The following is a 12,338-nucleotide window of genomic DNA, read 5'->3' on the forward strand; positions in this document are numbered from 1 at the left end:
GCTTGCTAACGGTTAGCGAACTGCAGATTAAATATTACGTGCAATTTACTGCTTTTAAAACACTGGTTTTTAGTATCCTCAAACGAAAGGTCTGTCTATATTGTCTTTATATTATACTTTTTTACAGTGTAAGTGAATGAACATTGTTTTTCTTATTTATTGTGTTCGAGTGACGAAGCTCAAACTATACATACGTAATTTATCCAATTCAGTGTGTGTCTAAACGTTCGACTGGTCGTGTAGACATGAAAATAAAATAAAAGTTAAAAAAAATGTACAGCTACAACATAGTTTGTGTCTGTATGTAATCATATTTGTTTATTGTATTAGATTTAAAATGAGCACCATCACTTCATCCACTGGTAAAGCTGAAAGTGTGACTGTGAGGAGGACAGAATGGTCAGATGCTGAAGAGATCGATCATCTGATCAGGCCTGCAGCTGTTGCTGTGTTTGGGAGACTCAATGTCATCCATCTTCTGTAAGTGTTAAGAGGCAGTCAGTTCAAATTAGTTTATTAAAAAAACAAAATCAAAATGAAACCATTTTCATACATACATACACACACACACATATACATGTGTGTGTGTATATATATCGTATATATGTCACACACCTATATTATATAAACACAAACATCTTTTAGATGTGATTAATCGTGATTAATTGATTTGACAGCACCTATATATAGTATATATATATATATATATATATATATATATATTTCTTATATTTGATTAAGCTTGCGTCATTGATCGTTATTTTCCTGTTTATTATTGTAAAGCTACATTGAAACAATTTGTATTGTAAAATGCGCTATATGATTTTGGTGTGAAATATGATCTTTTCTGAGCTGGATATTGTGAGATTTACCCATAGATTATATAAAATCAGGAAACGTTATAAACATTCTCAGGTCACAGTCAAAATCAGAAGTAGGTTATTGCTCAGACTTGTTTCTTTAGGCTTCTCTACACAGCTGATTTAAGGCTACTATGTACAATTCTGTGTAAAGACATAATGCTGCATAAAAGCCAGACTAAATCATGCCTGCTCTGACACACCTCAGGTTTTGAAGTACAAAAGTAAACTATTAAAACTGCTGTGTAAATGCATTTATGCCACAGTCTGTGTAATGACACCACATTGCCAGTTCAGAAGCACTTCTGTGCCATATTTAAAGTGTAAATTGGACCATTATAAAGAATATTTTTGTTTTCATTTCTCATTGCAGTGAGAAAGCAAATTTAGCCGTGACCCTGAGCACCACTAAGAGTGAAGTGCTCGTCCATGCATCTTTCTCAGATCACCCCATTGAAGAGCTAGTGGATCAGGCATGCTGGGAGAATTTACTCCAGAATCATGTAGATGGCCAGAAATTCACTGTAAGCGAAGCAAATATGCAGAGGTGTCCACTAATATTTAACATATATTTTGAACACCCCCTGATATTCTTGTTTCTCTTTGTTCCAGCCCATGAACACTCTTTTCCTGCGTCTTTTTGTGGCTCAGCCTGATTTCTCCATAGGGGGCGCTAAAGAGATAGTGAGGTAAAAGCAAACTCCTTTGTAAAGGTGAACAGGCCTTGTGAAGTTCAACTATAAGAATTACAGTTCGGCCCTATTACATGAATACACACAGTCTGCTCATTGGTTTATATTTAACTTAATAAAACAAGACAGATTTTTCTGTTGTTATTAGGTTAGAGTGAATATGACCTTAGGCAGCACAAATTGTATTGACTGTATAGCAATGCCTTCCTGTATCCACTCAATCATGTTATATCAAATTTCATGATCAAAGATTTTTATTTCCTTCCGATGCAACTTCTAGAACAGTTTTCAATGCCATTGTGGAGCTGGAATACATCTGCCTTCTGACTCCCTACAGAGGCTCACTTGGTAAGAATTACAGTTTTTCTCGATTGCTTAAACACATTTCTTGAAACTATGCCTCTATTCTCAAAACTATAAACACAAATCCATAACGTCTCACCCAATTCCCCAAACATCCTATTTTCAGGTCAAAATGAAGCTCTACACTCAAAACCATTCACTCTTGCTGAAAAACCAAACTTTGCCCTCAGACAGGACACACAAGCCCTCAAAATCACACACACTACAACATAGTCTAAGACACTGGTGCAATAAATTCAAAACAACATTTCCAAAACTGGTAAGTTATGTTGCTTGTGGTTCCCCCCCTCACAAACCTTTTCACATGATGAACACAAAAGACACAACCAGTGGATACATTGGCACATTTTTATTCATACACAGAAAACACACACACACAAATTATTATTTTTTTTCCCTGTTTTACTCTTCTTCTTTTTTTACTCTTTTTTTTTTTTTTTACTCTCTCCTCTAAATTTTTTTTATATTTACTTACAGTAAGATGTGTGTGACCAACATATGACAGTAAAAGAGCACACACAAACCTTATTCTAATATGGAATTCAAATTGTATTGGAATGGTAAAGAGTGTTGGGACGTAACATGAGGGCCTCCACTCAAGGAGACAATATGATGGACACGTCTAAGAATGTTCCACATATGGTTGAAATACCATAATTTGCCTAGAAAGATAACATTCTGGGAGTCAAGACTATAAAGGAGAAAGGATGCCCTCCCTTCACTGTCACACTCTGCAGCCACACTGTCTGACTGTACGACTGCTGGCCTTTTCTTGCAAGAAAATAAACCTCATCAAAGACTATTGGAAATGTTTGTCTTTTATTCAGTGATAGATTTTTGTTTGCCACCACACCTCCATGAAGGTTCTCGAGGCGATGGTAAAGCGTCTCAAATTTGGCCTTACTCGTAGCCGAGCCTCCCTCATAGTCATTCCATTGATAAAGACATGGGCAACTAGAGTGGCTTGAATTTCATCTGAGACTGCTTGTCTTCTTGTCCTTGCCCTTCATCCTCCTCATTCTTATCCCTCTTCATCCATGTCTTTCTGGATCCATTGTTCCAAAACGCAATAAACTGATTTGGGCCCTTTTATCTATCTATTGAAGGATCTGATTGATGTGTGTTAAATTTTGACTCTTAGTGTCTCCACTTGGGTAATTGTGTGTTAACTGAGCTGAAGCTGTGCTGACTTGAGTGAACAATTTTGAATGCTAGTGCTTTATAAATGACAACATGGTCTAAGCAATGAGAAATGAAGGGATTTGTGTGTAGAGTTTTGCAGTGACAGTTCAACAAATCTGACTCATGTGTCAAAACAGGGAATTGTGTTTATAGTTTAGTGAAATGGGTGTGCTTTTTGATAAATGGCGTTATGGTTTTGAAATTTTAGTTCAAAAGCCTGGTTATAGTGTTTAAGCAATCGAGAAAAACTGTAATATCACTTTGGATGTGTTTTGTATGCTGGCATTGACAGTAACATTGTTCAACGTGTTAAGGCATGTTTCTGTCATGTTTTTCATATCAGGGGCAGCACTGGAGAAGATCTTTGAACCCCTGACTCCTGTTAAGGAGGACGTTCAGTATTCGGCCTACGTCTGTCATCGACACAGTCACTGCCCTCGACTTCACATCCGCAGAGCCAGGTTTACAAACACTTCTCACTCACTCATGGACTGGTGAATCTCATGGAAATGGAGAAGAACATGGCTGGGTCATATTTCACTGCATTGTGACATTTTGTTCATAAGAATTAAACACATTAAATAAATTTTAATTTAATATTTTGTTTATATATATTTTGTGTATTTTATTAGATTTTTAATGAATATAATAAATGTTAAAATGTTGAATTACAATTTAGATTTATATATATGTAATCTTTTTTAATTGTAAAGCATTTTAGTATCATGGTACTGTTATGCTGATTTAAATTTAAAATTGTTAATGTTTTCTGTATTAGTGACAGATATTTCAATAGTCTTGTATTAATGCAAAACTAATGAGAATCATCAATAAGAGCAATGAAAATAACAAAGAACTACAAAGTAAAACATCCATAAACCGTACAATATATTAGGGGAAATGTGCTTAATTGACATAAAATATAATGTCACAATTGAAAGAAATCGTGATGGTCCTAAAATGTTAATTTTCTCTGTGCAAAATATAATTTCTCTATTTTTCTTCACTTGTATTTGGGGTGAAATATGACATAGCCATGTTTCTGTGAAATTCACACAGACATTTGTGTATTTCATCTGGTGTAAAGCCGATCATAATCCACGTCTAGACTGTTTTTGTCCTGCTGCACACAGTTTCTAGCAATATAGAGTTTATACAGGACATTTGCAGCACAGCGATGAATTAAATTCCCGATGCAATAACTTCAAATTCCCCAGAGTAGAGGATCTCGATGACATCATGCACATATTTGCGGAGCAGATCACGCCACTGGTGGAGTCCCACGGGCCGTACTTCCTGTCTGAGCTCATCGAGGCTGAAGATGAGGAGAACCATACAGTCGTCTGTGAAGTTAGTCACGGTTATTGTTGTTTTTTTTTACAATTGGGAGCTTATAGCATCTTTAGAGCTAAACAATGAATGTGGATAATAAAGCTCAGATCATTTGGTTTAAGAAGAAGGTCATTTTTCCTATGCACATATGAAAAAACATTTTTTTTTTACTTATCTATCAGGTTTTTCTCTTAGACAACAAAATGGAGAGCAACTAGAGAATTTTGCATGCCTCTTGCTTCTATATATTGAAAAAAAAGTGGGGCAGAAATTGTGTTAGTTCGTGTTTTCTCAGGAATGACAGGACGACAGATCGCCCCACTCTCTCCCCTGCGGCGCATGCTGACATGTGTTCATGCAACATATGGCAGATGAGAGCTCATGCCCTGCCAAGACATACTCACACTGAACATATTGTGTCCAGACATCTGTAGCGGTTTTGCCTTTTGTCTGAATGTCCCGTCTATTCAGCAGGACAACTGTACTACATTGCCCAGGAGGATTACAAAAAAAACATTTTTTCCAGAGAAAATTCATAAATTATTACAGAGGTGTTGTTTTTCTAGGTCTTTTATGAGAGTTTTAAATTATATATGAATTTCATGAAATCTGTCAGGAGCATGTCCAAGTCATATTTCACCCCAAAAATAAAAAAGAAATAGAAAGGAATTATATGTTTCTTTAAGAAAATTAAACCTATTTAGTATCATTATTTTACACCAAATAATGATTATCATATGATTAAAAAACTGTAATTTTTACTGTAATGCAAAAAAATGCAAAATTAATCAAATTAAACTGTGTGTGTGTGTGTGTGTGTGTGTGTGTGTGTGTGTGTGTGTGTGTGTGTGTGTGTGTGTGTGTGTGTGTGTGTGTGTGTGTGTGTGTGTGTGTGTGTGTGTGTGTGTGTGTGTGTGTGTGTGTGTGTGTTTACACAGAGTGAAGGAGCTGTCGTAGGCTTTGTCACTGTAAGTGGTCAAATGGATTTGAAGCTTCTCAATCAGTGCTTTGAACTTGGAGCATTTGAAGGACTGAGAAAGACAAATTCAGCACATCAAGAGGAACCACCAGAAGAACCGCAACCACTGGAGGAGGAAAACCATGTCACTGACGCCCAGGAATCTTCTGAAGCCAAAGAACCCGTGCAAGTGAGTTTCAAAAGACACGTTCAGCATGTTTAATGGTGCTCATTAGGGATCATTTATGTAGGATTTCCAGCTCCTTTACTAATCCAAATGAAATTCACAGGGTGAACTGACGACAGAAAAAGAGAGTAAAGATGAGCCTACTGGTATATCTCAGGTCAGAGCTAAACATCATCTTTGAGACATTTCTCACTTCTTTTCCATTTTAATAATGGTTACTATATTTAGGAACCACTCCAAATGTGGTTCATGTCAAGTATCTTGAGTAAAATGCCTATTTTTGTCTCTCTGTTGATTTTTCTAACTAGCTAGAGTATGATGAGTCAAGCATTAAAGACTCTAATCCAGATGGGCCTCCTAATGCATTTTGCATCCAGCTATTCACTATGGAAAAGAATTTTGAAATGAGGTAAGGACGTCTTAGACTAGAACAGATGGGGGGGGGGGGGGATGTTAGTAAATTCCACAAATAATGACAAAGAAATGTAAGTAACACATTGAATTAAACTTGATAATTTAAAGAAGGAAGGCTGAAATGGTATTTTCTTGTAAAACCTACTCTAATAATCTTTGTTTCATTTACAACTTTTAGATATAATTTTTTACAGTGTAAAACCACCCAAAACATTGTAAAGCCTGCCAGAACATTCTAGCAACAACCAGAACTGCCAGTTTAATTCAAGGTGTCATAGAGAGGTTGGACAGGTTTCATGAAAAAACTCTATTATGACTGCTTTTGGTGCAAGAAACCATGACTTTAATGGGAAAAAGCTATAAAAGTGTAAAAAAAATATAGCTCCTCTAAAGTATGTTAGCTACCAAAAGTCAGTAGAATTTGTACTGGTTAAATGAAATTTAGCTAAATGAAAACTGTCTGGCCGAGCTCCAGTGGCTTTCAGTGAAGAGCTGTTGTAAAAATCAGTCTGAGTGTTATTTGGCTCCTGCTGAGCTGGTCTGTGTGCCACCTTATTGGCCAGCTGTTGTGGAATATGGAGGCCTGTCCCACCCACAGAGCATGAACATGTAATTAATGAGTAGAATGCTTAAAGTGACAGCGGGACCAACTAGGCCACACTCGCTTTCTAGTGCCCAACATGGCAGCCTTTCTCATTGCTCTTACAGGACAGATGATGCTCATAAATGATCATTTCTGTTGTCGTCTTCTTTTCTTCAAAGATCAGACGATTTCTTGCCGTACCTGTTTAAACTGTTTCCGGTAAGTACATAAATCAGCTTATTAAAGCACCCAAATACACTAGTATCAATTCACCCAAAAATTTAAATTGGCATCATTTACTCCCCCTTATGTTGCTCCAGCTGCTCTATGACTTTTTTTTTCCCCTACAAAAAGTACCAAAGGTAGTTCATAGATTATTATGAATATTCATAGATTATTCATTATGTGATGAATGCATAAAATGCATTATATTGGACAAAAGTGACATTTATAAAGTTACAAAATACTTCTGTTTCAATTTTTTATTCATTTATGAAAGAATGCTGAAAAAACTGTGTTTCCACAAAAATATTAAGCACTGTTTTCAACATGTGATATGTTATTATAAATCAGCATATTATAATGATTTCTGGAGGATCATGTGACACTGAAGACTGGAGTATATGATGCTGAAAATTCAGCTTTGATCACAGGAATAAATTACATTTTAACATATATTAGAATAGAAAACAGTTCTTTTAAATTGTAATAAGATTGCACAATATTACTGTTTTTACTGTATTTTTGATAGAAATAAATGCAGCCTTTGTGAGCAGAATAGACTTCTTAAAAACATTAAAAAGTGAACAAACTTTCGAACGTTAGTGAACAGTCCCTTCAAACCCAAGTCAAACCCAGTTGCATTTCTACACAACCATGTGTCCATGTGTGCTTTACATTTTTTACATCTGACATGTAACATAATAAATCTAATAAATATGATATTAATTGTAATGGTGTTCATGTGTTCCACAGGATCGGGACTTCTGTGTGATCTCAGTGCCTAAACTGACTCCAGATTTCCCACTGCTGCAGTCCTTCACCAGAGTCGCCCCTCGTGAAACCAGCATCTTCCCGCAGGAACTCTACCTGTGTCACCGCTGGGCTCTGCTCAGGTACACACACTCTCAATCATCTAAAGCAATCTCCAAAGGAGGCATCCATTGTTCCTTTTATTGGAGATGAATTGTAAAATGAAGCATGGTTGAAACCATAATGTACTAAAAGAACAATACTGTGGCCTTGAAAACCAGATTCAAAAGATCATCTACTGAAGATAAATCAATTATTCTGTGTGTTCTAACATATTTGCCAGTCGTTTTTTAATCACGGGGCAACATTTCTACGTTCATTTAGAAATTAATTCATTACTTATAAAGAAATAATGCTAAATAAAGGTGAGACTTTGCAATAAGATCCCATTAGTTAATGAGCACTATATACATGAGCAATATTGACTTTTAATGTTAGTTAATAAAAGTACAACTGTTTATTGTTAGTTCATGTTAACACGGGTCCATTAGATAATATTTACAGATACAACTTTTGATTTTATTAATGTATTAGTAAATGTTGAAATTAACATTACTGTAAGATGAATGAATGCTTTAGAAGACTTTTTCATTGTTAGTTCATGTTAACTAATGTAAGTGGAACCGTATTGTAAATTGCTACCAAAATAAGTATTCTACAAAATACTGACAGGCATTCTGTTTGGATTCATGTGTCAGACTAATATTTTTCTGTCAATCAGGACGTTGGAGGTGCGTGTGGCAGTGTCATCAGATATCCCAGCAATCCAGAGTTTGACTGAGAGTCTCAGCCAACGGGAGTCCATCAGTGAAGATCTGGATCTGTTCCTGCAGGGCCGAAAAGACCAGGTCTGCCACCAACCACACACTAGACTGTCTCAGTCCGTCGACAGAGCCATGTTTGTGATGTCTGAGCATTGTCTCTCATTCTCAGGATGGAACTGCTCTCTGGGCATTTGTGGCGCAGGTCGAGGGGCGAGTTATTGGTTTGATAATCATCAGAGATGAAGAGGTAAATATTTAATGACGTGTCATGGTGTTTGCTGTTTCTTACTATCAATCGTTTGCCGCCGATTTTGTTCTTCCAGGACATCGAGTTCATCCGAGCCAACTTTGACATCGAGAGGTTCATGTACTTTAGCCATCAGCAGCGAAAGGAACACGGTCGACTGTGTCACTTTCTCCTCAACCTTGTTTTCCAGCATCACGCTAAATATATCTTAAAGGACGTGCTGCGCTTGGCACACAAGTCCTGCCTCTATTACCTCCTCCATCCACCCCATTACAGCCATAAGGTGGGCAAAAGATTTTTCTCCTGTAAAAAAATACCACAGCAATCTGACACGTGTGTCCTCTAGAGCAGAGGTTTCCCAAATGGGAGTTTGTGTGTTGATGAAAAGCTACTAAATAATAAAATTGTATAAAAAATTTGACCAGCATCACCAGTATTCCGCCCAAAATAAAAGTTTGAGGGTTTGAATGTTATAGTATATTATTGTTGTAACTTGTAGTGTCAAATAAAATTGTTATTATAATGAATAAATATAGATTTTTTTTCTCAGGACAATTGTAATTTGCAGCAATAATACATTTATGTCTAATAATAATAATAAACCTTATATAAAAACAGTGCTATTTTAAAATAAAATAAAACACTTATTGTTTATCTGTTTACTTGCATGTCATGTGACCATTAACCAAAATCAGAGAACCACAAATGCCTTATTTTATTTCTAAAATAATAACTTAAAATCTCAGGGCGTACTTCAAGTAAATATTAATGTCTAAGGGGTTCGTCTGAGAAACAACTTTTGGGACCCTTGCTTTAGAGTTTCAGAAGTTTGCAATCAAAAGTCTTTATTTCTGGCTCAGAGTTTAAACCAGGGACCTTTTCATTCCACGTTATCTGCTCAAACATTTCTTAATTTGTCCTTCTTTGCTCTCAGAATGTCAGTTATCACTCTCTGACAACAGTGCTGAATTACATGGTGCCGGTGAGCCCGAGACGACAGATAATCTACCCGCTGGAAGAGCTGGGTATCAACGCGCCGTCCCAGCAGATCACCAAACAACAGGTCAGACCGAAACCAGATTCCTGAAATATGAACATAATTGTGCATTTAAAGCAATTTTACAATTAAATACTGAAACAATGTAAACAATGGTAGCATCTAGTTCCATGCAACTCACCACCATAATGCTTGGCTGTTGAATTTGTATCTATATATGTAGCACAAACAGTGGCAGATTGAATAGACATGTTAGTCATCAAATTTTTGTCTGTAAGACTGGTCGTAACTTTTTTAAGTCAGTTGCATAAAACATAGATTGGTCTATAAGATTGGTCTAATTTGTATCCGAAAAGTAAGACTTAACTGGTCAGACTAGTTCTTAAAAAGGTCCTATTATGCCCCTTTACAAAGTCTTGATTTTGTTTTTGGGGTCTACTAGGTTTTCATGCTTGAATGTTCAAAAAACACATTATTTGTCCCATATTCTGCATTGTTGCTGCTCCTCTCTTCCCAGTCTGTCAGTAACGCTCTGTTTAGTTCCTGACTCTATGAAGCCCCTCCTTCAGAAAAGCACACTGTGCTCTGATTGGTCGGCTGGACCAATGTGTTGTGATTGGTCAAGCGCTTCAAGTGCATTTGGGAAATGTCCCACCCCTCACTATAACTGTGAGTTTCAACCATAGACTGTAAAAAAATATGGACGACGCCCCTTCGCTCTCTTCCATTGGTGAGAACTGAAGCCGCCAGAGTCCCGATATGGCGCTGACATATTGGAACTTGAGTCTGCGCAGTAGCGATTTCGGGACCAGACCTGCGCAGTAGTGAGCAGGAAGTAAAGCCGCGAAATCAACGCTCCACCAGAGCTCCACCCTCACTCTCGCAGGGAAAGTGCATTCTGCACACTTTTTAAAAAAAAATTGATTGCAGTACGACAAGAGGTTTGTTAAAATAAAGTAAATACAATCTCCTCAGTCCTCCGAAGATCCCGAAAAAAATGTCCGTTGGTGCTTCAGTGACCACTTCGCTCGGAGAACCTGTCAATCACAGCTGTCAATCATGACGTTACACCACCTCATCACGTAACTAACTAAAAACCAACTTATTTTGGAAACAGATACTAGAACTTACATCAGCGTGATAAAAACGACAGCAAATGAAAGAAACCACCTTTGGAAAAAAGATATTTGAAGTGTAATTTAATTATTTAGTTGGTCTCGCGTCCCGTTGAATAACGGGGAGGCGGGGCTTATGACCTATACTAGGACCAGTCACCGGGGGGCGATCGAGACGTTTTGGCTTCACTTTTCAGGGCTTGTGCGGCACGCTTGGTTTCAACACACTACCAGGCCCCGCCCCTTTATTCTGCGGATGAATTATTTAAATGAGAAATATTGTGACTTGTTCATTCCCGGAAGGAACTCAAGACTACAATGGAGGCGTTTCATGGAGTTCAGAAACACTGACACTGATATAGAGAATAACTCCCGCTGGAGGGACTTTGTGCTTTATAACTTTGCAGATATTTTTCATGCTCAAACAGCAACATTAAACAAGAAAGACAGTAGGGTTGGGAATCTTAAGAAATTTTCCGGTTCCGGTTCCGGTTCCCATTCAATAAAAAATATTAAAACAACTAATAAAAAATAGTAAGGGAAAAATCCACAATCCTTTTTGTGTTTATTTCTTATACTTGTCAAATGAGTTTAACAGACTGAACAAATTCAACATATTGTTAAGCAATTTTTGCAAAAAAAATATTAGTTTTTCTGAAGGAAAATAAAAATTTCTGCATTGTCTAGAATAATTTGGGACCTCTCAGAGCTTATTGTATCTCCAGCAGTGGAGAATACCCTCTCAGAAGGGGTAGAATATACTTGAATGTAAGATGTGTGTAGAACAGATTATTTTTTAAATCGTTTTGAATGATTGATTCATAAAGACTTGTTTTATTACTGGATAAATCAGCGCTCATCTAGCAGTTAATAAACAGAACTGCATGCGTCTTGCGGAAGAACATTGTTGCCGGAGCTACTTCTCTCTATTTATGTCTATGACGAGTCACACAGGTACTACTCCGCAGCGGCTGCGATCCGCCAGTTTAAAGTATAGTCCGAGTATAAACGCTTATTGCAGGCTTAACGTAGTAATTCTGGATAAGACAAAAACACGGTTTGAAAAAAAGGCATTCATGATCCACTCGCTCATTGTATAGGTGATTGATGCTACATTTTGTAAATTCTGAACACAAAAAAGTTACGGACTGCGTCTTTATGAATGTTTTGAAGATGTAATCGATACACTCGTTATTTGAAGGCAGCGACTTTCAAAAGGTGATTTACTCTATTTTGGTTGCTACCGTAGACATCAGTTTATACTCGAATTATAAACTTTTATCTCAGTGCTTCTGTGATCATTTGAATATTTGTAACAGAAATATCAATAGCCTAATTACTGTGTGATTGTAAAGCTGTTTCATTTATCATTTTGACAACTGCTCTCTCTGGGTCAACAACAGCGCAAACATTGGAATGTTCAGGGGTGAGGTTTTTGTAATTTAGGAATAAGATCGCGTGGGTGTTTGAATCGAGATCTTTTAAAGATTAATCATGCAGCTCTACTCTCTCTCTCTCTCTCTCTCTCTCTCTCTCTCTCTCTCTCTCTCTCTCTCTCTCTCTGTTGATATCTGACGCAAAACGTATTTTTAGTAGCGCGAGGGCTTTTCAG

At 37.0% G+C, this 12,338-nt stretch overlaps 1 protein-coding gene across 1 annotated transcript in view; it reads left to right on the plus strand.

The window, feature by feature from the left end:
- Nucleotides 1-337: 337 nt before the first annotated feature.
- cfap61 (cilia and flagella associated protein 61) overlaps nucleotides 338-12,338 on the plus strand; it is a gene marked incomplete at both ends in the record, with an annotated part of 30,477 nt that continues 18,476 nt past the window's right edge. The window contains 15 exons of the mRNA XM_081378122.1: nucleotides 338-480; nucleotides 1,234-1,384; nucleotides 1,473-1,549; nucleotides 1,833-1,900; nucleotides 3,441-3,558; nucleotides 4,315-4,447; nucleotides 5,368-5,577; nucleotides 5,678-5,731; nucleotides 5,883-5,983; nucleotides 6,751-6,790; nucleotides 7,547-7,686; nucleotides 8,325-8,451; nucleotides 8,537-8,614; nucleotides 8,691-8,897; nucleotides 9,549-9,677. Coding sequence (XP_081234248.1) covers nucleotides 338-480; nucleotides 1,234-1,384; nucleotides 1,473-1,549; nucleotides 1,833-1,900; nucleotides 3,441-3,558; nucleotides 4,315-4,447; nucleotides 5,368-5,577; nucleotides 5,678-5,731; nucleotides 5,883-5,983; nucleotides 6,751-6,790; nucleotides 7,547-7,686; nucleotides 8,325-8,451; nucleotides 8,537-8,614; nucleotides 8,691-8,897; nucleotides 9,549-9,677 — 1,776 coding nt within the window. The remainder of the gene's footprint in view (nucleotides 481-1,233; nucleotides 1,385-1,472; nucleotides 1,550-1,832; nucleotides 1,901-3,440; nucleotides 3,559-4,314; nucleotides 4,448-5,367; nucleotides 5,578-5,677; nucleotides 5,732-5,882; nucleotides 5,984-6,750; nucleotides 6,791-7,546; nucleotides 7,687-8,324; nucleotides 8,452-8,536; nucleotides 8,615-8,690; nucleotides 8,898-9,548; nucleotides 9,678-12,338) is intronic.

Source organism: Scardinius erythrophthalmus (genome assembly GCF_964197995.2).
Source record: "Scardinius erythrophthalmus genome assembly, chromosome: 11".
NCBI lineage: Eukaryota > Metazoa > Chordata > Actinopteri > Cypriniformes > Leuciscidae > Scardinius > Scardinius erythrophthalmus.